The sequence below is a fragment of the Caretta caretta genome, chromosome 14 (genome assembly GCF_965140235.1).
Source record: "Caretta caretta isolate rCarCar2 chromosome 14, rCarCar1.hap1, whole genome shotgun sequence".
Classification (NCBI taxonomy): Eukaryota; Metazoa; Chordata; order Testudines; family Cheloniidae; genus Caretta; species Caretta caretta.
This window is the reverse complement of record NC_134219.1, coordinates 43449935-43474936: the sequence shown is the minus strand read 5'-3', so window position 1 is coordinate 43474936 and position 25002 is coordinate 43449935. Positions and strand designations below refer to the sequence as shown.

General features: G+C 51.6%; 2 protein-coding genes across 2 annotated transcripts in view; both read left to right on the top strand.

Annotated features, from left to right (window-relative positions):
• LOC125621600 (butyrophilin subfamily 1 member A1-like) overlaps positions 1–24484 on the top strand; it is a 35886-nt gene extending 11402 nt beyond the window's left edge. The window contains exons 6-8 of the mRNA XM_075119520.1: positions 1147–1167; positions 19915–19941; positions 23182–24484. Of these exons, the coding sequence (XP_074975621.1) occupies positions 1147–1167; positions 19915–19941; positions 23182–23699 (566 nt within the window). The 3' untranslated portion in view covers positions 23700–24484. The remainder of the gene's footprint in view (positions 1–1146; positions 1168–19914; positions 19942–23181) is intronic.
• The window catches only part of LOC142069131 (butyrophilin subfamily 1 member A1-like), a 204197-nt gene that overhangs the window by 122991 nt on the left and 56204 nt on the right, over positions 1–25002 (top strand). The window lies entirely within an intron of this gene.

Sequence of the window (25002 nt, the reverse complement as noted above, 5' to 3'; positions counted from 1 at the left end):
TATCTTCTCGGAGGCTGAAATCCACATGGTGCTGGAGGCACCATGACATGGGGGACCAGGAGGACTCTGTGCCCTCAAATGTCCTCTTGCCTCATCTGACAAGTAAATAATTTGGTCCAATGTGGATCTTGTCTGTAATTACATTGGAGGAGGAGTTGTTCATTTTTTCGTTTAATGTTAAAAGGAAATTGGGATGAGATTAAGCCTGATCAGTTTCACCCCAACTGGTAATATGGAAAGTGAGACACGATATTCAACTTTCACAAAACTCAGACAACTGTATATCCATGAGAAAAATGCTCCTAATAATCATTTATATTTATTTCTGTTTTTTTAGGGAACCGTGATACACAAATCAGTAAGTGTTGTGCCCTTTTCTCCAACAAGGAAAACTTTGTACAAATTTGTCTCCTCATATTTTATTTTTTAAATGAGAAAAACTTGAATGCCCTGATGCTGCACCACGAACATCAATTAGAGCTGTGCCTTTGATTTCAACGAGTGTAGGATCCAACACTAAATGCACAAGTCACATCACTAAAAGAAAAACGTTGATAATTTTAGGGCCCAATATTACATTCCGTGCACTCCTAAAGCTCCCAGCAAAGTGAATGGGAACATGGAATATGCAAGGAATCGGCATTGGGCTCCAAGGGTAGTTTTTTAAAGGTATTTGGACACCTAATGCCAATTGAAATCAGTGGGAGTTAGGAACCTAAATACCTTTAAAAATCTGGCCCTAATTCCCTGGGGAATTCAAAACTTTCAGAACTGTAAATCCATGCAGATAATCAGTTCTTTTTTGGTGCTTTACTCTAGTGTAGACACAAAATGAGCCCAAATGTCTACACCACAATTTTACAGGCCCCCACCCCATGTCTTGTGAGCCTGGTTAGCTGCCATGGGTCAATTGGGGCTATTCAGCTGCTGTGTAGCCACAGCCTATGGGACTTGGCAGGTGCTCCGTGCCCTGCCTGTGGGTTGGAAAGGGACTCTTCTCTCCAGACCTCAGTAGTTTCCCTGCCCATTGCCTGGATGAATGGGTTTGAGAGGGACAGGCTGCATGATGGGAGGCTGGGGTTGATTCCATCCTGGAAGAGATGCACTTAATTAGTGTGTATTTGTTTCTGATTCTTTGTTACCTAGATGATCTTCAAAGTGAACTTGGTGAGTGTTTCTATTTCTCGAATGCAGCCTTTTCCATGGTGTTGAAACTATCTCTGGATCTATCAATCTCTCACCCTTCCGCCAGGTGGAGTCGGCAGCACCAAGGACTGGGTGCAGTGTCAAGGGTTCCTCTTAGCAATACAAAACAGAAAAACCTTGAGACCCCACCCAATAATCTGGGCAAATTTAACTCCTGAGCCTTTTTAAGGCTCTATAATGGCCCCTTTAAGGCTTATAGCGGCACAGCCGTACCCCTGCAGCTGCCCTGCAATGGGCTCTCCCGTGTAGCTGCTCTATGCCGACCTCCCACCAGCATAATTTAACCCCCCCCAACGAGCGGCAGTAGCTATGTCGGTGGGAGAGTGTCTCCCGCCAACATAGCACTGTCCACACCGGTGCTTTTGTCGGTGAAACTTTTGTCAGTCGGGGGCCTGCTTTCTTCTTTCCCTGACTGACAAAAGTTTTACTGACAAAAGTGCTAGTTTATGCACAGGATAAGAGACAAAACTGCCCACTCACCCGCCCTGAGTACAACAAAAGAAAACTTTTATTACAAGGCAAAGGGAACCCAGCATTGTTTTGGGAAAACACCACAGCCATGATTCGAAAGCATGTAACCCTAAGCAAACCCCCACCCCACAGTACATTGGGCAGTGTTCTTTGCCTCAGTTTCCCACCTTGCCGTTTGAAAATCCAATGAGCGAATGACCTGTAACACACCACTCCCCTCTCCCGCCGCTGCAGCCCACTCACAGGTGGTTGTTCTTAATCAGCCAAGACCCAGAGTTCAGAGGTGACCTCACATGGCTTCACCTCCCACCCCTGAAAGGCGTCTGTGTGTGTGGGGGGTGGGGGGCATTGAGCAACACGTCCGCTGCTGCTTCCACCTCTGCAACTGGCTTGCTGCTGCTGCTGTCGCTGTCACCACTGGCCATCGGTGCCGACAGTCCTGCAGCACCCAGGGGGAAAAGTTTGTGGGTGCTCTGCACCCACCCGCAGCCAAGTTTCCCCCTCCCACCAGCGCATCTCACCCATTGAGGGCCTCGCTGACCAACTCTTCCCCCTCCCTCCCAGTGCCTGCTGCCTGCCGCAAAACAGCTGTTTCACGGCACTCAGAATTCTCTGGGAAGAAGGGGGAGGAGGCGGGGAAAAGGCGAGGTGGGGACGGGGTCTTCGGGAAGGGAGTGGAATGAGGTGGGGCGGGGGCGGAGCAGGGGTGGGGACTTGGGGCAGGGGTGGAATGGGGGGGTGGAGCAGGGGTGGGAAGAGGTGGGGTAGGGGTTTGGGGGAAGGGGTGGAGTGGGGGCGAGGCCTGGGGTGGAGCAGGGGGTCGAGCACCCACCGGCCAGAGGGGAAGTCGGCACCTAGGCCCCTGGCTGCTCACTGCCTCCCATCCCTGAAAAAGGGTGAGGGACATCGAGCAACGCCTCTGCTGCCACTCCTGCCTCTGGAACTGGCTCGCGGCGGCTGCTGTCTCTGCCCCGCTGGCTGATGCCTCTGCCGCGGGTTCTGCTGGTTTCTCTGCTGCTGTTCCCTCTGCCACCGCTCAGCTCCACTGGGGTTACCACGGCTGCTGCTGGCCACCCACTGCCACTTCCGCAATGGCGCCTTCTGAGGTTCCCCGACCTGCCCAGGGGCTCCAGCAGGCCGTGTCTCCTGCTGCGTCTCCAGGCTGTTCCCTGCAGCCCTGTCCCCACACCAGGTCTGCGACTTGGCCCCAGGCCTCCTCATCAATGGTTTCAGCTCTTGCAACCACTGAACTGAAACAAGGGCTCTCCATGGAGTCTAATCAGCTCTGGCTTTCAACACGGGAGAGGGGAGGGGAGGGTCAAATGGTACCTAGGCCTCTCGAAGGGGAATTCATAGCATCAGGCAGGAACGCCTGTCCCCACCCCCTCTGATTTTCACTGGGCTTTGGCATCTCTGCCCCCTGTTTAGCCAGTGAGTTTTAATTCAGGGTGTGACTGTGACACACCCAGGGTACAATCCAGAGTAATGGGTAGCTGTGTCAGTCCCACCCTGCAACCTGGGTGCCCTGTACAACGCTCTGCCTCTGTAGCCTCCTACCTGGACGACTCACAAACAGCCTCCAGTGGGGCTGGATTCTTTAATGGACTTGCAGATTAACACCAAGGCCTTAGACTGGCATCAGAAGGGGACTGGGAGCCAGTGAAGGGACTGGAACATGGGCCTGATGGGTTCACTGTGGCCTAAGCCCTGGAGAAGGCCGGCAGCTGCATTCGGTACCAGCTGGAGCCTTCACACTCAGCTGTAGATTCAGTGATCTACAGCCTGGTGGTGGCAGAGGCAGGGATCACTGTGGCCAGATTCTTGCCCACAGGATGATGCAGAGTTTCCCAGTGAGCTGAGATGTTTAGACACTGATGCTACCTGGTCAACTAGGCCTAGGGAAGGGTCACATGGGACCTGAGTCTTTGCATCTTGACTTTGGTGAATGGGGGCTGTACAAATTCCCAGGAATGAAGGGGAGAGTCTTATCTAGTTCTACAAAATGTGTCTCAGCTTCTGAATCACTTTGCTCTTGCCTGGGCTCAGCTTAAGCCAGCTGCTCTTCATCCCAGAGCCCTGGTGTTCCTGCATTTGTAAATCCTTGAAAATAGTCAGTTACTGTTGGACACTTAACTCTAGTGTGGCCACATGGGTAGTAAAACCATGAATGAAATGTTTGGTGTTTAGGGGCCAGGCGTTCATATCATGAAAACACTCCTTTAAATCTCCATTAACTAGAAATCTTCTTAAATAATTTGTATTTCCATCTGTTTGCTTTATTTCATTTCTTTAGGGAAACATCTTGGAGAAATCAGTAAATTCAATTTTTCTCCACATAGAACCTTTTCCATTAAGTTGTTTGCTGTTTTATTATTTATGATGATCATTATGAAAGAGAGATCAATTTGAGTATCACATGAAATATCAGGGATAATGTATTGATAATTATTCAGAATGTGGGTAAGAGAAAACCAGAAAGAAAATGTTCTTTGAAATGTATCTTCTCGGAGGGTGAAATCCACATGGTGCTGGAGGCACCATGACATGGGGGACCAGGAGGACTCTGTGCCCTCAAATGTCCTCTTGCCTCATCTGACAAGTAAATAATTTGGTCCAATGTGGATCTTGTGTGTAATTATATTGGAGGAGGAGTTGTTCATTTTTTCATTGAATGTTAAAAGGAAACTGGGATGAGATTAAGCCTGATCAGTTTCACCCCAACTGGTTTTATGGAAAGTGAGACACGATATTCAACTTTCACAAAACTCAGACAACGGTATATCCATGAGAAAAATGCTCCTAACAATAATTTATATTTATTTCTGTTTTTTAGGGAACCGTGATACCAAAATCGGTAAGTGTTGTGCCCTTTCCTCCAACAAGAAAACTTTGTTCATATTTGTCTCCTCGTGTTTTATTTTTTAAATGAGAAAAACTTGAATGCCCTGATGCTGCACCACGAACATCAATTAGAGCTGTGCCTTTGATTTCAACGAGTGTAGGATCCAACACTAAATGCACAAGTCACATCACTAAAAGAAAAACGTTGATAATTTTAGGGCCCAATATTACATTCCGTGCACTCCTAAAGCTCCCAGCAAAGTGAATGGGAACATGGAATATGCAAGGAATCGGCATTGGGCTCCAAGGGTAGTTTTTTAAAGGTATTTGGACACCTAATGCCAATTGAAATCAGTGGGAGTTAGGAACCTAAATACCTTTAAAAATCTGGCCCTAATTCCCTGGGGAATTCAAAACTTTCAGAACTGTAAATCCATGCAGATAATCAGTTCTTTTTTGGTGCTTTACTCTAGTGTAGACACAAAATGAGCCCAAATGTCTACACCACAATTTTACAGGCCCCCACCCCATGTCTTGTGAGCCTGGTTAGCTGCCATGGGTCAATTGGGGCTATTCAGCTGCTGTGTAGCCACAGCCTATGGGACTTGGCAGGTGCTCCGTGCCCTGCCTGTGGGGTGGAAAGGGACTCTTCTCTCCAGACCTCAGTAGTTTCCCTGCCCATTGCCTGGATGAATGGGTTTGAGAGGGACAGGCTGCATGATGGGAGGCTGGGGTTGATTCCATCCTGGAAGAGATGCACTTAATTAGTGTGTATTTGTTTCTGATTCTTTGTTACCTAGATGATCTTCAAAGTGAACTTGGTGAGTGTTTCTATTTCTCGAATGCAGCCTTTTCCATGGTGTTGAAACTATCTCTGGATCTATCAATCTCTCACCCTTCCGCCAGGTGGAGTCGGCAGCACCAAGGACTGGGTGCAGTGTCAAGGGTTCCTCTTAGCAATACAAAACAGAAAAACCTTGAGACCCCACCCAATAATCTGGGCAAATTTAACTCCTGAGCCTTTTTAAGGCTCTATAATGGCCCCTTTAAGGCTTATAGCGGCACAGCCGTACCCCTGCAGCTGCCCTGCAATGGGCTCTCCCGTGTAGCTGCTCTATGCCGACCTCCCACCAGCATAATTTAACCCCCCCCAACGAGCGGCAGTAGCTATGTCGGTGGGAGAGTGTCTCCCGCCAACATAGCACTGTCCACACCGGTGCTTTTGTCGGTGAAACTTTTGTCAGTCGGGGGCCTGCTTTCTTCTTTCCCTGACTGACAAAAGTTTTACTGACAAAAGTGCTAGTTTATGCACAGGATAAGAGACAAAACTGCCCACTCACCCGCCCTGAGTACAACAAAAGAAAACTTTTATTACAAGGCAAAGGGAACCCAGCATTGTTTTGGGAAAACACCACAGCCATGATTCGAAAGCATGTAACCCTAAGCAAACCCCCACCCCACAGTACATTGGGCAGTGTTCTTTGCCTCAGTTTCCCACCTTGCCGTTTGAAAATCCAATGAGCGAATGACCTGTAACACACCACTCCCCTCTCCCGCCGCTGCAGCCCACTCACAGGTGGTTGTTCTTAATCAGCCAAGACCCAGAGTTCAGAGGTGACCTCACATGGCTTCACCTCCCACCCCTGAAAGGCGTCTGTGTGTGTGGGGGGTGGGGGGCATTGAGCAACACGTCCGCTGCTGCTTCCACCTCTGCAACTGGCTTGCTGCTGCTGCTGTCGCTGTCACCACTGGCCATCGGTGCCGACAGTCCTGCAGCACCCAGGGGGAAAAGTTTGTGGGTGCTCTGCACCCACCCGCAGCCAAGTTTCCCCCTCCCACCAGCGCATCTCACCCATTGAGGGCCTCGCTGACCAACTCTTCCCCCTCCCTCCCAGTGCCTGCTGCCTGCCGCAAAACAGCTGTTTCACGGCACTCAGAATTCTCTGGGAAGAAGGGGGAGGAGGCGGGGAAAAGGCGAGGTGGGGACGGGGTCTTCGGGAAGGGAGTGGAATGAGGTGGGGCGGGGGCGGAGCAGGGGTGGGGACTTGGGGCAGGGGTGGAATGGGGGGGTGGAGCAGGGGTGGGAAGAGGTGGGGTAGGGGTTTGGGGGAAGGGGTGGAGTGGGGGCGAGGCCTGGGGTGGAGCAGGGGGTCGAGCACCCACCGGCCAGAGGGGAAGTCGGCACCTAGGCCCCTGGCTGCTCACTGCCTCCCATCCCTGAAAAAGGGTGAGGGACATCGAGCAACGCCTCTGCTGCCACTCCTGCCTCTGGAACTGGCTCGCGGCGGCTGCTGTCTCTGCCCCGCTGGCTGATGCCTCTGCCGCGGGTTCTGCTGGTTTCTCTGCTGCTGTTCCCTCTGCCACCGCTCAGCTCCACTGGGGTTACCACGGCTGCTGCTGGCCACCCACTGCCATTTCCGCAATGGCGCCTTCTGAGGTTCCCCGACCTGCCCAGGGGCTCCAGCAGGCCGTGTCTCCTGCTGCGTCTCCAGGCTGTTCCCTGCAGCCCTGTCCCCACACCAGGTCTGCGACTTGGCCCCAGGCCTCCTCATCAATGGTTTCAGCTCTTGCAACCACTGAACTGAAACAAGGGCTCTCCATGGAGTCTAATCAGCTCTGGCTTTCAACACGGGAGAGGGGAGGGGAGGGTCAAATGGTACCTAGGCCTCTCGAAGGGGAATTCATAGCATCAGGCAGGAACGCCTGTCCCCACCCCCTCTGATTTTCACTGGGCTTTGGCATCTCTGCCCCCTGTTTAGCCAGTGAGTTTTAATTCAGGGTGTGACTGTGACACACCCAGGGTACAATCCAGAGTAATGGGTAGCTGTGTCAGTCCCACCCTGCAACCTGGGTGCCCTGTACAACGCTCTGCCTCTGTAGCCTCCTACCTGGACGACTCACAAACAGCCTCCAGTGGGGCTGGATTCTTTAATGGACTTGCAGATTAACACCAAGGCCTTAGACTGGCATCAGAAGGGGACTGGGAGCCAGTGAAGGGACTGGAACATGGGCCTGATGGGTTCACTGTGGCCTAAGCCCTGGAGAAGGCCGGCAGCTGCATTCGGTACCAGCTGGAGCCTTCACACTCAGCTGTAGATTCAGTGATCTACAGCCTGGTGGTGGCAGAGGCAGGGATCACTGTGGCCAGATTCTTGCCCACAGGATGATGCAGAGTTTCCCAGTGAGCTGAGATGTTTAGACACTGATGCTACCTGGTCAACTAGGCCTAGGGAAGGGTCACATGGGACCTGAGTCTTTGCATCTTGACTTTGGTGAATGGGGGCTGTACAAATTCCCAGGAATGAAGGGGAGAGTCTTATCTAGTTCTACAAAATGTGTCTCAGCTTCTGAATCACTTTGCTCTTGCCTGGGCTCAGCTTAAGCCAGCTGCTCTTCATCCCAGAGCCCTGGTGTTCCTGCATTTGTAAATCCTTGAAAATAGTCAGTTACTGTTGGACACTTAACTCTAGTGTGGCCACATGGGTAGTAAAACCATGAATGAAATGTTTGGTGTTTAGGGGCCAGGCGTTCATATCATGAAAACACTCCTTTAAATCTCCATTAACTAGAAATCTTCTTAAATAATTTGTATTTCCATCTGTTTGCTTTATTTCATTTCTTTAGGGAAACATCTTGGAGAAATCAGTAAATTCAATTTTTCTCCACATAGAACCTTTTCCATTAAGTTGTTTGCTGTTTTATTATTTATGATGATCATTATGAAAGAGAGATCAATTTGAGTATCACATGAAATATCAGGGATAATGTATTGATAATTATTCAGAATGTGGGTAAGAGAAAACCAGAAAGAAAATGTTCTTTGAAATGTATCTTCTCGGAGGGTGAAATCCACATGGTGCTGGAGGCACCATGACATGGGGGACCAGGAGGACTCTGTGCCCTCAAATGTCCTCTTGCCTCATCTGACAAGTAAATAATTTGGTCCAATGTGGATCTTGTGTGTAATTATATTGGAGGAGGAGTTGTTCATTTTTTCATTGAATGTTAAAAGGAAACTGGGATGAGATTAAGCCTGATCAGTTTCACCCCAACTGGTTTTATGGAAAGTGAGACACGATATTCAACTTTCACAAAACTCAGACAACGGTATATCCATGAGAAAAATGCTCCTAACAATAATTTATATTTATTTCTGTTTTTTAGGGAACCGTGATACCAAAATCGGTAAGTGTTGTGCCCTTTCCTCCAACAAGAAAACTTTGTTCATATTTGTCTCCTCGTGTTTTATTTTTTAAATGAGAAAAACTTGAATGCCCTGATGCTGCACCACGAACATCAATTAGAGCTGTGCCTTTGATTTCAACGAGTGTAGGATCCAACACTAAATGCACAAGTCACATCACTAAAAGAAAAACGTTGATAATTTTAGGGCCCAATATTACATTCCGTGCACTCCTAAAGCTCCCAGCAAAGTGAATGGGAACATGGAATATGCAAGGAATCGGCATTGGGCTCCAAGGGTAGTTTTTTAAAGGTATTTGGACACCTAATGCCAATTGAAATCAGTGGGAGTTAGGAACCTAAATACCTTTAAAAATCTGGCCCTAATTCCCTGGGGAATTCAAAACTTTCAGAACTGTAAATCCATGCAGATAATCAGTTCTTTTTTGGTGCTTTACTCTAGTGTAGACACAAAATGAGCCCAAATGTCTACACCACAATTTTACAGGCCCCCACCCCATGTCTTGTGAGCCTGGTTAGCTGCCATGGGTCAATTGGGGCTATTCAGCTGCTGTGTAGCCACAGCCTATGGGACTTGGCAGGTGCTCCGTGCCCTGCCTGTGGGTTGGAAAGGGACTCTTCTCTCCAGACCTCAGTAGTTTCCCTGCCCATTGCCTGGATGAATGGGTTTGAGAGGGACAGGCTGCATGATGGGAGGCTGGGGTTGATTCCATCCTGGAAGAGATGCACTTAATTAGTGTGTATTTGTTTCTGATTCTTTGTTACCTAGATGATCTTCAAAGTGAACTTGGTGAGTGTTTCTATTTCTCGAATGCAGCCTTTTCCATGGTGTTGAAACTATCTCTGGATCTATCAATCTCTCACCCTTCCGCCAGGTGGAGTCGGCAGCACCAAGGACTGGGTGCAGTGTCAAGGGTTCCTCTTAGCAATACAAAACAGAAAAACCTTGAGACCCCACCCAATAATCTGGGCAAATTTAACTCCTGAGCCTTTTTAAGGCTCTATAATGGCCCCTTTAAGGCTTATAGCGGCACAGCCGTACCCCTGCAGCTGCCCTGCAATGGGCTCTCCCGTGTAGCTGCTCTATGCCGACCTCCCACCAGCATAATTTAACCCCCCCCAACGAGCGGCAGTAGCTATGTCGGTGGGAGAGTGTCTCCCGCCAACATAGCACTGTCCACACCGGTGCTTTTGTCGGTGAAACTTTTGTCAGTCGGGGGCCTGCTTTCTTCTTTCCCTGACTGACAAAAGTTTTACTGACAAAAGTGCTAGTTTATGCACAGGATAAGAGACAAAACTGCCCACTCACCCGCCCTGAGTACAACAAAAGAAAACTTTTATTACAAGGCAAAGGGAACCCAGCATTGTTTTGGGAAAACACCACAGCCATGATTCGAAAGCATGTAACCCTAAGCAAACCCCCACCCCACAGTACATTGGGCAGTGTTCTTTGCCTCAGTTTCCCACCTTGCCGTTTGAAAATCCAATGAGCGAATGACCTGTAACACACCACTCCCCTCTCCCGCCGCTGCAGCCCACTCACAGGTGGTTGTTCTTAATCAGCCAAGACCCAGAGTTCAGAGGTGACCTCACATGGCTTCACCTCCCACCCCTGAAAGGCGTCTGTGTGTGTGGGGGGTGGGGGGCATTGAGCAACACGTCCGCTGCTGCTTCCACCTCTGCAACTGGCTTGCTGCTGCTGCTGTCGCTGTCACCACTGGCCATCGGTGCCGACAGTCCTGCAGCACCCAGGGGGAAAAGTTTGTGGGTGCTCTGCACCCACCCGCAGCCAAGTTTCCCCCTCCCACCAGCGCATCTCACCCATTGAGGGCCTCGCTGACCAACTCTTCCCCCTCCCTCCCAGTGCCTGCTGCCTGCCGCAAAACAGCTGTTTCACGGCACTCAGAATTCTCTGGGAAGAAGGGGGAGGAGGCGGGGAAAAGGCGAGGTGGGGACGGGGTCTTCGGGAAGGGAGTGGAATGAGGTGGGGCGGGGGCGGAGCAGGGGTGGGGACTTGGGGCAGGGGTGGAATGGGGGGGTGGAGCAGGGGTGGGAAGAGGTGGGGTAGGGGTTTGGGGGAAGGGGTGGAGTGGGGGCGAGGCCTGGGGTGGAGCAGGGGGTCGAGCACCCACCGGCCAGAGGGGAAGTCGGCACCTAGGCCCCTGGCTGCTCACTGCCTCCCATCCCTGAAAAAGGGTGAGGGACATCGAGCAACGCCTCTGCTGCCACTCCTGCCTCTGGAACTGGCTCGCGGCGGCTGCTGTCTCTGCCCCGCTGGCTGATGCCTCTGCCGCGGGTTCTGCTGGTTTCTCTGCTGCTGTTCCCTCTGCCACCGCTCAGCTCCACTGGGGTTACCACGGCTGCTGCTGGCCACCCACTGCCACTTCCGCAATGGCGCCTTCTGAGGTTCCCCGACCTGCCCAGGGGCTCCAGCAGGCCGTGTCTCCTGCTGCGTCTCCAGGCTGTTCCCTGCAGCCCTGTCCCCACACCAGGTCTGCGACTTGGCCCCAGGCCTCCTCATCAATGGTTTCAGCTCTTGCAACCACTGAACTGAAACAAGGGCTCTCCATGGAGTCTAATCAGCTCTGGCTTTCAACACGGGAGAGGGGAGGGGAGGGTCAAATGGTACCTAGGCCTCTCGAAGGGGAATTCATAGCATCAGGCAGGAACGCCTGTCCCCACCCCCTCTGATTTTCACTGGGCTTTGGCATCTCTGCCCCCTGTTTAGCCAGTGAGTTTTAATTCAGGGTGTGACTGTGACACACCCAGGGTACAATCCAGAGTAATGGGTAGCTGTGTCAGTCCCACCCTGCAACCTGGGTGCCCTGTACAACGCTCTGCCTCTGTAGCCTCCTACCTGGACGACTCACAAACAGCCTCCAGTGGGGCTGGATTCTTTAATGGACTTGCAGATTAACACCAAGGCCTTAGACTGGCATCAGAAGGGGACTGGGAGCCAGTGAAGGGACTGGAACATGGGCCTGATGGGTTCACTGTGGCCTAAGCCCTGGAGAAGGCCGGCAGCTGCATTCGGTACCAGCTGGAGCCTTCACACTCAGCTGTAGATTCAGTGATCTACAGCCTGGTGGTGGCAGAGGCAGGGATCACTGTGGCCAGATTCTTGCCCACAGGATGATGCAGAGTTTCCCAGTGAGCTGAGATGTTTAGACACTGATGCTACCTGGTCAACTAGGCCTAGGGAAGGGTCACATGGGACCTGAGTCTTTGCATCTTGACTTTGGTGAATGGGGGCTGTACAAATTCCCAGGAATGAAGGGGAGAGTCTTATCTAGTTCTACAAAATGTGTCTCAGCTTCTGAATCACTTTGCTCTTGCCTGGGCTCAGCTTAAGCCAGCTGCTCTTCATCCCAGAGCCCTGGTGTTCCTGCATTTGTAAATCCTTGAAAATAGTCAGTTACTGTTGGACACTTAACTCTAGTGTGGCCACATGGGTAGTAAAACCATGAATGAAATGTTTGGTGTTTAGGGGCCAGGCGTTCATATCATGAAAACACTCCTTTAAATCTCCATTAACTAGAAATCTTCTTAAATAATTTGTATTTCCATCTGTTTGCTTTATTTCATTTCTTTAGGGAAACATCTTGGAGAAATCAGTAAATTCAATTTTTCTCCACATAGAACCTTTTCCATTAAGTTGTTTGCTGTTTTATTATTTATGATGATCATTATGAAAGAGAGATCAATTTGAGTATCACATGAAATATCAGGGATAATGTATTGATAATTATTCAGAATGTGGGTAAGAGAAAACCAGAAAGAAAATGTTCTTTGAAATGTATCTTCTCGGAGGGTGAAATCCACATGGTGCTGGAGGCACCATGACATGGGGGACCAGGAGGACTCTGTGCCCTCAAATGTCCTCTTGCCTCATCTGACAAGTAAATAATTTGGTCCAATGTGGATCTTGTGTGTAATTATATTGGAGGAGGAGTTGTTCATTTTTTCATTGAATGTTAAAAGGAAACTGGGATGAGATTAAGCCTGATCAGTTTCACCCCAACTGGTTTTATGGAAAGTGAGACACGATATTCAACTTTCACAAAACTCAGACAACGGTATATCCATGAGAAAAATGCTCCTAACAATAATTTATATTTATTTCTGTTTTTTAGGGAACCGTGATACCAAAATCGGTAAGTGTTGTGCCCTTTCCTCCAACAAGAAAACTTTGTTCATATTTGTCTCCTCGTGTTTTATTTTTTAAATGAGAAAAACTTGAATGCCCTGATGCTGCACCACTAACATCAATTAGAGCTGTGCCTTTGATTTCAACGAGTGTAGGATCCAACACTAAATGCACAAGTCACATCACTAAAAGAAAAACGTTGATAATTTTAGGGCCCAATATTACATTCCGTGCACTCCTAAAGCTCCCAGCAAAGTGAATGGGAACATGGAATATGCAAGGAATCGGCATTGGGCTCCAAGGGTAGTTTTTTAAAGGTATTTGGACACCTAATGCCAATTGAAATCAGTGGGAGTTAGGAACCTAAATACCTTTAAAAATCTGGCCCTAATTCCCTGGGGAATTCAAAACTTTCAGAACTGTAAATCCATGCAGATAATCAGTTCTTTTTTGGTGCTTTACTCTAGTGTAGACACAAAATGAGCCCAAATGTCTACACCACAATTTTACAGGCCCCCACCCCATGTCTTGTGAGCCTGGTTAGCTGCCATGGGTCAATTGGGGCTATTCAGCTGCTGTGTAGCCACAGCCTATGGGACTTGGCAGGTGCTCCGTGCCCTGCCTGTGGGTTGGAAAGGGACTCTTCTCTCCAGACCTCAGTAGTTTCCCTGCCCATTGCCTGGATGAATGGGTTTGAGAGGGACAGGCTGCATGATGGGAGGCTGGGGTTGATTCCATCCTGGAAGAGATGCACTTAATTAGTGTGTATTTGTTTCTGATTCTTTGTTACCTAGATGATCTTCAAAGTGAACTTGGTGAGTGTTTCTATTTCTCGAATGCAGCCTTTTCCATGGTGTTGAAACTATCTCTGGATCTATCAATCTCTCACCCTTCCGCCAGGTGGAGTCGGCAGCACCAAGGACTGGGTGCAGTGTCAAGGGTTCCTCTTAGCAATACAAAACAGAAAAACCTTGAGACCCCACCCAATAATCTGGGCAAATTTAACTCCTGAGCCTTTTTAAGGCTCTATAATGGCCCCTTTAAGGCTTATAGCGGCACAGCCGTACCCCTGCAGCTGCCCTGCAATGGGCTCTCCCGTGTAGCTGCTCTATGCCGACCTCCCACCAGCATAATTTAACCCCCCCCAACGAGCGGCAGTAGCTATGTCGGTGGGAGAGTGTCTCCCGCCAACATAGCACTGTCCACACCGGTGCTTTTGTCGGTGAAACTTTTGTCAGTCGGGGGCCTGCTTTCTTCTTTCCCTGACTGACAAAAGTTTTACTGACAAAAGTGCTAGTTTATGCACAGGATAAGAGACAAAACTGCCCACTCACCCGCCCTGAGTACAACAAAAGAAAACTTTTATTACAAGGCAAAGGGAACCCAGCATTGTTTTGGGAAAACACCACAGCCATGATTCGAAAGCATGTAACCCTAAGCAAACCCCCACCCCACAGTACATTGGGCAGTGTTCTTTGCCTCAGTTTCCCACCTTGCCGTTTGAAAATCCAATGAGCGAATGACCTGTAACACACCACTCCCCTCTCCCGCCGCTGCAGCCCACTCACAGGTGGTTGTTCTTAATCAGCCAAGACCCAGAGTTCAGAGGTGACCTCACATGGCTTCACCTCCCACCCCTGAAAGGCGTCTGTGTGTGTGGGGGGTGGGGGGCATTGAGCAACACGTCCGCTGCTGCTTCCACCTCTGCAACTGGCTTGCTGCTGCTGCTGTCGCTGTCACCACTGGCCATCGGTGCCGACAGTCCTGCAGCACCCAGGGGGAAAAGTTTGTGGGTGCTCTGCACCCACCCGCAGCCAAGTTTCCCCCTCCCACCAGCGCATCTCACCCATTGAGGGCCTCGCTGACCAACTCTTCCCCCTCCCTCCCAGTGCCTGCTGCCTGCCGCAAAACAGCTGTTTCACGGCACTCAGAATTCTCTGGGAAGAAGGGGGAGGAGGCGGGGAAAAGGCGAGGTGGGGACGGGGTCTTCGGGAAGGGAGTGGAATGAGGTGGGGCGGGGGCGGAGCAGGGGTGGGGACTTGGGGCAGGGGTGGAATGGGGGGGTGGAGCAGGGGTGGGAAGAGGTGGGGTAGGGGTTTGGGGGAAGGGGTGGAGTGGGGGCGAGGCCTGGGGTGGAGCAGGGGGTCGAGCACCCACCGGCCAGAGGGGAAGTCGGCACCTAGGCCCCTGGCTGCTCACTGCCTCCCATCCCTGAAAAAGGGTGAGGGACATCGAGCAACGCCTCTGCTGCCACTCCTGCCTCTGGAACTGGCTCGCGGCGGCTGCTGTCTCTGCCCCGCTGGCTGATGCCTCTGCCGCGGGTTCTGCTGGTTTCTCTGCTGCTGTTCCCTCTGCCACCGCTCAGCTCCACTGGGGTTACCACGGCTGCTGCTGGCCACCCACTGCCACTTCCGCAATGGCGCCTTCTGAGGTTCCCCGACCTGCCCAGGGGCTCCAGCAGGCCGTGTCTCCTGCTGCGTCTCCAGGCTGTTCCCTGCAGCCCTGTCCCCACACCAGGTCTGCGACTTGGCCCCAGGCCTCCTCATCAATGGTTTCAGCTCTTGCAACCACTGAACTGAAACAAGGGCTCTCCATGGAGTCTAATCAGCTCTGGCTTTCAACACGGGAGAGGGGAGGGGAGGGTCAAATGGTACCTAGGCCTCTCGAAGGGGAATTCATAGCATCAGGCAGGAACGCCTGTCCCCACCCCCTCTGATTTTCACTGGGCTTTGGCATCTCTGCCCCCTGTTTAGCCAGTGAGTTTTAATTCAGGGTGTGACTGTGACACACCCAGGGTACAATCCAGAGTAATGGGTAGCTGTGTCAGTCCCACCCTGCAACCTGGGTGCCCTGTACAACGCTCTGCCTCTGTAGCCTCCTACCTGGACGACTCACAAACAGCCTCCAGTGGGGCTGGATTCTTTAATGGACTTGCAGATTAACACCAAGGCCTTAGACTGGCATCAGAAGGGGACTGGGAGCCAGTGAAGGGACTGGAACATGGGCCTGATGGGTTCACTGTGGCCTAAGCCCTGGAGAAGGCCGGCAGCTGCATTCGGTACCAGCTGGAGCCTTCACACTCAGCTGTAGATTCAGTGATCTACAGCCTGGTGGTGGCAGAGGCAGGGATCACTGTGGCCAGATTCTTGCCCACAGGATGATGCAGAGTTTCCCAGTGAGCTGAGATGTTTAGACACTGATGCTACCTGGTCAACTAGGCCTAGGGAAGGGTCACATGGGACCTGAGTCTTTGCATCTTGACTTTGGTGAATGGGGGCTGTACAAATTCCCAGGAATGAAGGGGAGAGTCTTATCTAGTTCTACAAAATGTGTCTCAGCTTCTGAATCACTTTGCTCTTGCCTGGGCTCAGCTTAAGCCAGCTGCTCTTCATCCCAGAGCCCTGGTGTTCCTGCATTTGTAAATCCTTGAAAATAGTCAGTTACTGTTGGACACTTAACTCTAGTGTGGCCACATGGTTAGTAAAACCATGAATGAAATGTTTGGTGTTTAGGGGCCAGGCGTTCATATCATGAAAACACTCCTTTAAATCTCCATTAACTAGAAATCTTCTTAAATAATTTGTATTTCCATCTGTTTGCTTTATTTCATTTCTTTAGGGAAACATCTTGGAGAAATCAGTAAATTCAATTTTTCTCCACATAGAACCTTTTCCATTAAGTTGTTTGCTGTTTTATTATTTATGATGATCATTATGAAAGAGAGATCAATTTGAGTATCACATGAAATATCAGGGATAATGTATTGATAATTATTCAGAATGTGGGTAAGAGAAAACCAGAAAGAAAATGTTCTTTGAAATGTATCTTCTCGGAGGGTGAAATCCACATGGTGCTGGAGGCACCATGACATGGGGGACCAGGAGGACTCTGTGCCCTCAAATGTCCTCTTGCCTCATCTGACAAGTAAATAATTTGGTCCAATGTGGATCTTGTGTGTAATTATATTGGAGGAGGAGTTGTTCATTTTTTCATTGAATGTTAAAAGGAAACTGGGATGAGATTAAGCCTGATCAGTTTCACCCCAACTGGTTTTATGGAAAGTGAGACACGATATTCAACTTTCACAAAACTCAGACAACGGTATATCCATGAGAAAAATGCTCCTAACAATAATTTATATTTATTTCTGTTTTTTAGGGAACCGTGATACCAAAATCGGTAAGTGTTGTGCCCTTTCCTCCAACAAGAAAACTTTGTTCATATTTGTCTCCTCGTGTTTTATTTTTTAAATGAGAAAAACTTGAATGCCCTGATGCTGCACCACTAACATCAATTAGAGCTGTGCCTTTGATTTCAACGAGTGTAGGATCCAACACTAAATGCACAAGTCACATCACTAAAAGAAAAACGTTGATAATTTTAGGGCCCAATATTACATTCCGTGCACTCCTAAAGCTCCCAGCAAAGTGAATGGGAACATGGAATATGCAAGGAATCGGCATTGGGCTCCAAGGGTAGTTTTTTAAAGGTATTTGGACACCTAATGCCAATTGAAATTAGTGGGAGTTAGGAACCTAAATACCTTTAAAAATCTGGCCCTAATTCCCTGGGGAATTCAAAACTTTCAGAACTGTAAATCCATGCAGATAATCAGTTATTTTTTGATACTTTACTCCAGTGTAGACACAAAATGAGCCCAAGTGTCTACACCACAATTTTACAGGCCCCCAGCCCATGTCTTGTGAAGCTAGTTAGCTGCCATGGGTCAATTGGGGGTATTCAGTTGCTGTGTAGCCGCACCCTATGGGACTTGGCAGGTGCTCCGTGCCCTGCCTGTGGGTTGGAAAGGGACTCTTCTCTCCAGACCTCAGTAGTTTCCCTGCCCATTGCCTGGATGAATGGGTTTGAGAGGGACAGGCTGCATGATGGGAGGCTGGGGTTGATTCCATCCTGGAAGAGATGCACTTAATTAGTGTGTATTTGTTTCTGATTCTTTGTTACCTAGATGATCTTCAAAGTGAACTTGGTGAGTGTTTCTATTTCTCGAATGCAGCCTTTTCCATGGTGTTGAAACTATCTCTGGATCTATCAATCTCTCACCCTTCTGCCAGGTGGAGTCGGCAGCACCAAGGACTGGGTGCAGTGTCAAGGGTTCCTCTTAGCAATACAAAACAGAAAAACCTTGAGACCCCACCCAATAATCTGGGCAAATTTAACTCCTGAGCCTTTTTAAGGCTCTATAATGGCCCCTTTAAGGCTTATAGCGGCACAGCCGTACCCCTGCAGCTGCCCTGCAATGGGCTCTCCCGTGTAGCCGCTCTATGCCGACCTCCCACCAGCATAATTTAACCCCCCCCAACGAGCGGCAGTAGCTATGTCGGTGGGAGAGTGTCTCCCGCCAACATAGCACTGTCCACACCGGTGCTTTTGTCGGTGAAACTTTTGTCAATCAGGCGTGCTAGTGTAGATACAGGGTAAGAGACAAAACTTCCTACTCACCCGCCCTGAGGATAACAAAAGAAACTTTTATTACAAGGCAAAGGGAACCCAGCATTGTTTTGGGGAAACACCACAGCCATGATTCAAAAGCATGTTACCCGAAGTGAACACCGGTGGGCACAGTACATTGGGCAGTGTCCTTTGCCTCAGTTTCCCACCTTGCCGTGTGAAAATCCGATGAGCGAGTGACCTGTAACACACCACTCCCCTCTCCCGCCACTGCAGCCCACTCACAGGTTGTTGTTCTTAATCAGCCAAGACCCAGAGTTCAGAGGTGCCCTCACATGGCTTCACCTCCCACCCCTGAATGGCGTCTGTGGGTGTGGGTGTGTGTGTGTTTGTGGTGGGGGGGCAGGGACATTGAGCAACATGTCCGCTGATCTGTCCACCTATGCAACTGGCTTGCTGCTGCTGCTCTCGCTGTCACCACTGGCCATAGGTGCCGACAGCCCTGGAGCACCCACAAGGAAAAATTACCTGGTGCTCTGCACCCACCCACAGCCAAGGGCAAGGTGCCCACTGGCAGCCTCGCTGACCAACTCCTCCCCCTCCCTCCCAGTGCCTCCCACCTGCCGCAAAACAGCTGTTTCACAGCACTCAGGATGCTTTGGGAAGGAAGGGGAGGAGCGGGGATGTGACACGCTTGGGGGAGGAGGGGAAGAGGCAGGGTGGGGCCGGGGACTTCGGGAAGGGGGTGGAATGAGGTGGGGTGGGGGCGGAGCAGGGGCCTCTGTAGCCTCCTACCTGGACGGCTCACAAACAGCCTCCGCTGGGGCTGGATTCTTTAATTGATTTGCAGATTAAAACCAAGGCCTTAAACTGGCATCAGAAGGGGACTGGGAGTCAGTGAAGGGATTGGAACATGGGCCTGATGGGTTCACTGTGGCCTAAGCCCTGGAGAAGGCCGGCAGCTGCATTCGGTACCAGCTGGAGCCTTCACACTCAGCTGTAGATTCAGTGAGCGACAGTAACCCGGCCTGGCGGTGGCAGAGGCAGGGATCACTGGCCAGATTCCTGCCTCCAGGAAGAGGCAGAGTTTCCTAGGGCGGATTGGCGGGTAGCAATCGATCTATCGGGGGTTGATTTATCCCATCTAGTGTAGACGCGATAAATCAGTCCCCGAGCGCTCTCCCGTCAACTCCGGTTCTCCACCGCCGCGAGAGGCGCAAGCGGAGTCGACGGGGGAGCGGCAGCTATTGACTCGCCACCGTGAGGACACCGAAGTAAGTCGACCTGAATACGTCGACTTCAGCTACGCTATTCCCATAGCTGAAGTTGTGCATCTTAGGTCGATCTTCCCCGCACCCACCCCAGGGTAGCCCTGGGCCTAGTGAGCTGGGATGTTTAGACACTGATGCTACCAGGTCACCTAGTCTTTGCACCTCAACTTTGGTGAATGGGGTCTGTACAGATTCAATTAAATGAAGGGCAGAGTCTCATCTCGTTCTTCAAAATGTGTCCCTTCTTCTCATTCACTTTGCTCTTGCCCGGGTTCAGCTTAAGCCAGCTGCTCTTCATCCCAGAGCCCTGGTGTTGCTGCATTCACTCAGCTGAGTTCTCATCCCTCTCTCTGTGTTTGGTTTCAGACTGGAGAAGAAACATCGTCTGCCCAGGTAACTACAGCTCCTATTGCATCGATATCCAAAGCTCTCCCTGCCCTGAGACTTCCAGTCCCCTTTTGTCATACAGTTAATATTTTACACGAGCTCTTTGGGGCAGGGATGGCTCTGTACTAAGGTGAAAAGACTCAAAGGTTTGTCTGGCCAACGTTGTGATTTTGGGTGCCCAAGGAGCTCTTTTGTGCCCACTGGAAGCTCAGAGGATTCTCAGCGAGATGCTGTTAGAGTCCCTGATGGGGCTGGAGGCTCAGGGCGGGAGGGGTGGACAAAGGGCTTGGCCAGGGCCAGGTTAATGTCTAGGCTGCTCATTTCAATTTTCAGAAGCCCTAACAGGGTTGCATGTGCCCAGACAGCTGCTGCTGCCGCTCTAGCCGTGGCACAGGTACATGGCAGCCAGCAGGGCTTAGCACATTCACTGCACACAGACCCCCATAGGTCACACACAGAGATACCGAGACCCCATCACACACTGACTGCAACCCCCCAAACACACGGCAGGATCCAAGCTGCATGAGAAGCCAGTAAGGGCACAGAGAGAGCCAGTGTGCGCTCTGGAATTCCTTGGGGAAGATGGGGCAGGAGAGGAGTGGTATGGGGAGGGGTGAGGTTAGGGAGTGGGAGAGGAATAGAGGGATGCACAGGGGATTTCAGGAGTGGCCCTGTGAGGAATGATTCTTCTTCCAGAGGGCCACAGCTGAGGTTGGCTAGTCAAGTCCAGTGAAGACTGTGAGGCGGTTCAGAGGGACCTCTCCCCCCCCCAAGCTGTGTGAAAGGGAAACCTGGTGGGATATGAAGTGCCCTGGTGATAAATGAACATATCATGGAGGGAAAAAATTGAGCGACTCATTCACATTACAGGGTTTGAAAATAAGTGCATCAGCAGCTCAGGGCTTGGCCACACTGGCAGCTGTAGAGCGTTTTGGGTTAAACCCGCCTTCAGAGAGCGCAGTAGGGGAAGCGCCGCAGTCTGTCCACACTGAGAGCTGACAGCGCAGGGGCGTGGCCACATTGGCGGCGGCATTGGGAGCCGTGCATTATGGGCAGCTATCCCAGCATTCAAGTGGCTGCAGCGTGCTTTTCAAATGGGTGTGGGGTGGGGTGGAGTGTGTTGTGTGTATGTGGGGGGAGAGAGAGTGGGTTTTGGGGTGCTGAGAGTGTGTCAGCACGCTGTCTGTAAGTTCAGACCCCGCCTCTCTCTCCAGTTACTCAAAGCAAACAGTAGCTGTTTCTCCGAGCTGATAAGCAGCCGAGCCTCCAAAATGGAGCTTCGAAAGGGCCACTTCCGCATTCCAGCCGGAGTTCTCAACAAAGACAAGAGCGGTCACTTCAGTTAATGGGATGATGGGACGTTTCCGGAGGGCAATCAGAGCGCTGTAACGTTACTCCTCGTCCACACTGACGCTGCAGAGTCTCAACAATACGCAGCAAACCTTATCCCTGCCGGGGAGGTGGAGGACCAGCCGCGCTCTAGCCAGGGAGTCGGAGCGCTCTTCGTGCCTTGCCAGTGTGGACGGGGAGTGAGGGAGAGCGCTCTGGGCAGCTCTATTGTGCTATAACGTGCAGGTGTAGCCAAGGCCTCAGTCATGCAACCTGGAATTCACTGTGGCCAGCTTGACAAAACCCTCTGCTCACTGCGCAGCTCTGGGGAGAAGGTCAAACAAAATCTGAGAATCCATAAAAGGGGGATGGTGAACAACATGGAGATATTATACAGCCGTTATAGAAATCAGTGTTTTGCCCTCATCGGGAGTACTGTGTTGGGTACTTCTCACCCCACCTCAGAAAGGGTATCGAAGAAGAAAAGGGGGCTCAGAGAAAGGCAATGAGAATCAGCACGAGGAGAGATTGAGAAAACAGGGGATTTTTACCTTTAAAAGAGAGGCGCAAGAGGGGACATGATACAAGTACAGAATATTGCACAACCCCCCTGAACAGAAGATGATTTAAGTTGAAATGTAAAACACTTGGTAGTTAGGAAATGCTAGTTTTATGCTGCCCTGTACGCCCTTAATTCTCACCCCTTGTGCATCCATCCTGGGCAGTGAAAGAATGAGGCAGGGGTCCTGTGGCAAAAACAGTGTGTGATCATGTAATTGGAGATTGTATCATAAAACACACACACGGGACACCAGCTAATGGGCCAACCCCAGGGACACAATATGTTGCCAGAGAACAGCAGGGTAGCGAGAGTGGAGAAAGGAGCTTTACAGGTAATAACAGCAGAGGTGAAAGGAAGCCAATATGCCCTGTTACGGCCCTACTGGCAAGCCGCAGCGGTGAGTTATATGGGCTCGTGGCTCCAGCAATATTGAGGGCCCGGCTCCACCAATGTTTGGGGCCAGGTCTCCCCCTGTCCCCACCCTGCCCCCGTGCCCCCTCCGAGTGTCCCCTGTTCCCCCCTTGTTGCCCCCCTTGCACCTCCCTGGGCCCCAGAGCAGAGTGTCCCTGTCTCTCCCCTGCAGCTCCTTGCTACCTCCCTGCATCATCTGCTGCCGCAGGGTCCTAGTGCCCCCATTTCACTAGTGGCAGGGCAGGCTGCCCTTCCCGCTCAGACCCTTTCATTTCCCGGCTGGACCCTCCACCAGCACAGGCCATCCCTGCCTGCAGTCACCGCTCCTGCCCCATGCTGGGCAAGGGCTGAGTGAGTGAGGGGTGTGTGTGTCTGTTAATATGTGTCTGCTGAGTTAGTCTGGTCTTTGCCAGAGTCAGACAGGAAGATGAACCTCGTGCTCCTTCTCCCCCAGCACTCCCCTTGCTCTCACGTAGGCTGAGGGTGCAGGGATGGGAGGCATCTATTCTCTCCCCATAGCAATGCTCTCTCTCATCTGGGAACGTGGGGTTTAAGATGGGAAACTGCAGGGAGAGGTGAGGCGTGTCAGTGAGCACTCAGGAGAGGGAGCTGTTTCTCACCACTCTGTGGGGCCCCCATGACACCTGGGTCTCTAGTCCCCTCCCTGGAGAGATGTGGAGCAGGACAGGAAAGAGCCTGAGTCCCAGACCTGGCTCAAGTGGCCCTTTGGCTGCATGGCTGGTCCACCTCTGCCCAGGGCATGACTCTCCGCTGCACTGTGCTGACCTCTCAGAGCTGCTTCCCATTCAGAGCTGAGGGGTAAATCCTGGAGGAAGGAGATTCCCTGAGTCACTCCCCAGCTGGGGCAGATTCTGTCACTGACGCCATCAAACCCTCCCCCAGGGCCGAGCTCTGCCCCTCACGCTCTGATTCTCTCTCCCCAGCGCATGTGACTCTGGATCCAGACACGGCTCATCCCGACCTTGTCCTGTCTAAGGGTGGGAAAAGTGTGAGATGGGGAGACACGCGGCAGCGACTGCCCGACAACCCTGAGAGATTTGATTCTTGGGCCTGGGTGCTGGGCTGTGAGGGATTCGCCGCGGGGAGACATTGCTGGGAGGTGGAGGTGGGGGGTGGGGGATCCTGGGCTGTGGGGGTGGCCAGAGAGTCTGTGGGGAGGAAGGGGGTGATCAGCCTTAGCCCTGAGGGGGGGATCTGGGCAGTGGAGCGGTGGTGGGGGGATCAGTTCCGGGCTCTCACCTCCCCTGCGACCCCCCTGCCCCTGAGCCAGGCCCCCAGCAGGGTCTGGGTTTGTCTGGACTGTGGCCGGGGGCAGGTGACATTTATCGATGCTGGTGCCGAGGCCCCGATCTTCACTTTCCCGCCGGGCTCCGTCCCTGGGGAGAGAATCCGCCCCTGGCTCGGGGTGTGGGGGGGATCCCGGCTCCGACTGCGTCCCTGAGCCCCACAGCAGAGGGGGGAACCGGAAATCAGCCTCTCTAGCCTCACGGCTCCTAGTCTCTATGACCTTGGAGGACTCCCATCGACCCAGCCCCTGGCCCCTCATCTCTATGGCCCCTGGAAGCTCCTCCCCCCCTGCAGCCCCAGGAGGCAGAGGGGGAGGGGGAGGAACCCCTGGGGCTGCAGGAGGGGCAGAGGGGCCCTGAGGGGCAGAGGTGGGGGCTGGGCAGGGGGCAGAACTAACAGCCGGGCTGGGGACAGGCAGAGGTGGGGGCTGGGCAGGGACCCAGCATGAATCAATCAGGGTTTTGGGAGAAGCTGGAAGCTCTGCAGCAGCTGGGCGCATTTTGTGCAGATCTGTGGGATTAGATCGCGCTGGGGCAGCAAGAGGGGAATGTATAAAATCAGGGGAAAGAAGGGAGCAGCCAAGGGGGATGATCTGTGGCGGGGAGGAGAGTGGGAAAGACACAGGAAAATAAACAGGGATCACAAGTGAGGGCTAGAAAAATGCTGAGTAGAGAAGGAGAGTATGAAAGAAAAGGGAGAAGGAAAGGGAACCTGAGAGGGACAGAGGGATTTATGATGTGTTACTGAAAGTGAGACTGTAACTCATTAATTCCCTATATTAATTCCTGGGCATTGGTGCTATTTTAGTGCCATTAAGCAAACTGCTCTGAGTAGCTGTGGATCTCCTTACAATATGCTGTGGTCATTAAACTCTGTCTTAGCTCCTTTTACTTTCCTGCTTTCCACCTACTTATTGTAAAATAAAAACACTACAAACCATTCTTGTTTCCTTCACCTTCATGTCCCAGCCGTAATTGTTGTGGGCAGCTCAAGAACGTGAGGTCCAACCTCAGGGCAGTTACAAAGCAGGGCACAAACCCCCCACTGGTTGTCTGTTCTGTATTTAGATTTCACTCACCAGGTATCAACCGTGAACCCCTCAAGCACTAAAACAGCCTTAACACGGGTGGCGGGTGAAGCTTCCCCTGGGGGAGGCTAGTTCCCTGTCCCACCTCTTGCACCCCCATTCCACCCCCGTGCTCCCCCCCCCAGGCCCTGTCCCCACTTCACTGCAGGCCCTGCCCAGCCACCACCATTCACTGCATCACTCTCCTGCCCATGTGAGGGCAGCGTTGATAAGGGATGCAGCAAGGGGGGAGGGCTCTTGACGGGGAGGAGGGGTGAGGAAGGATGCAGAGCAGGTTGGGGGTCTTGCGGGCAGGGGATGGGTGAGAGGAGGGACACGGCAATGTGGGGATCTCACGGGGCGATGGAGTAGAGGAGGGACATGAGTGAGG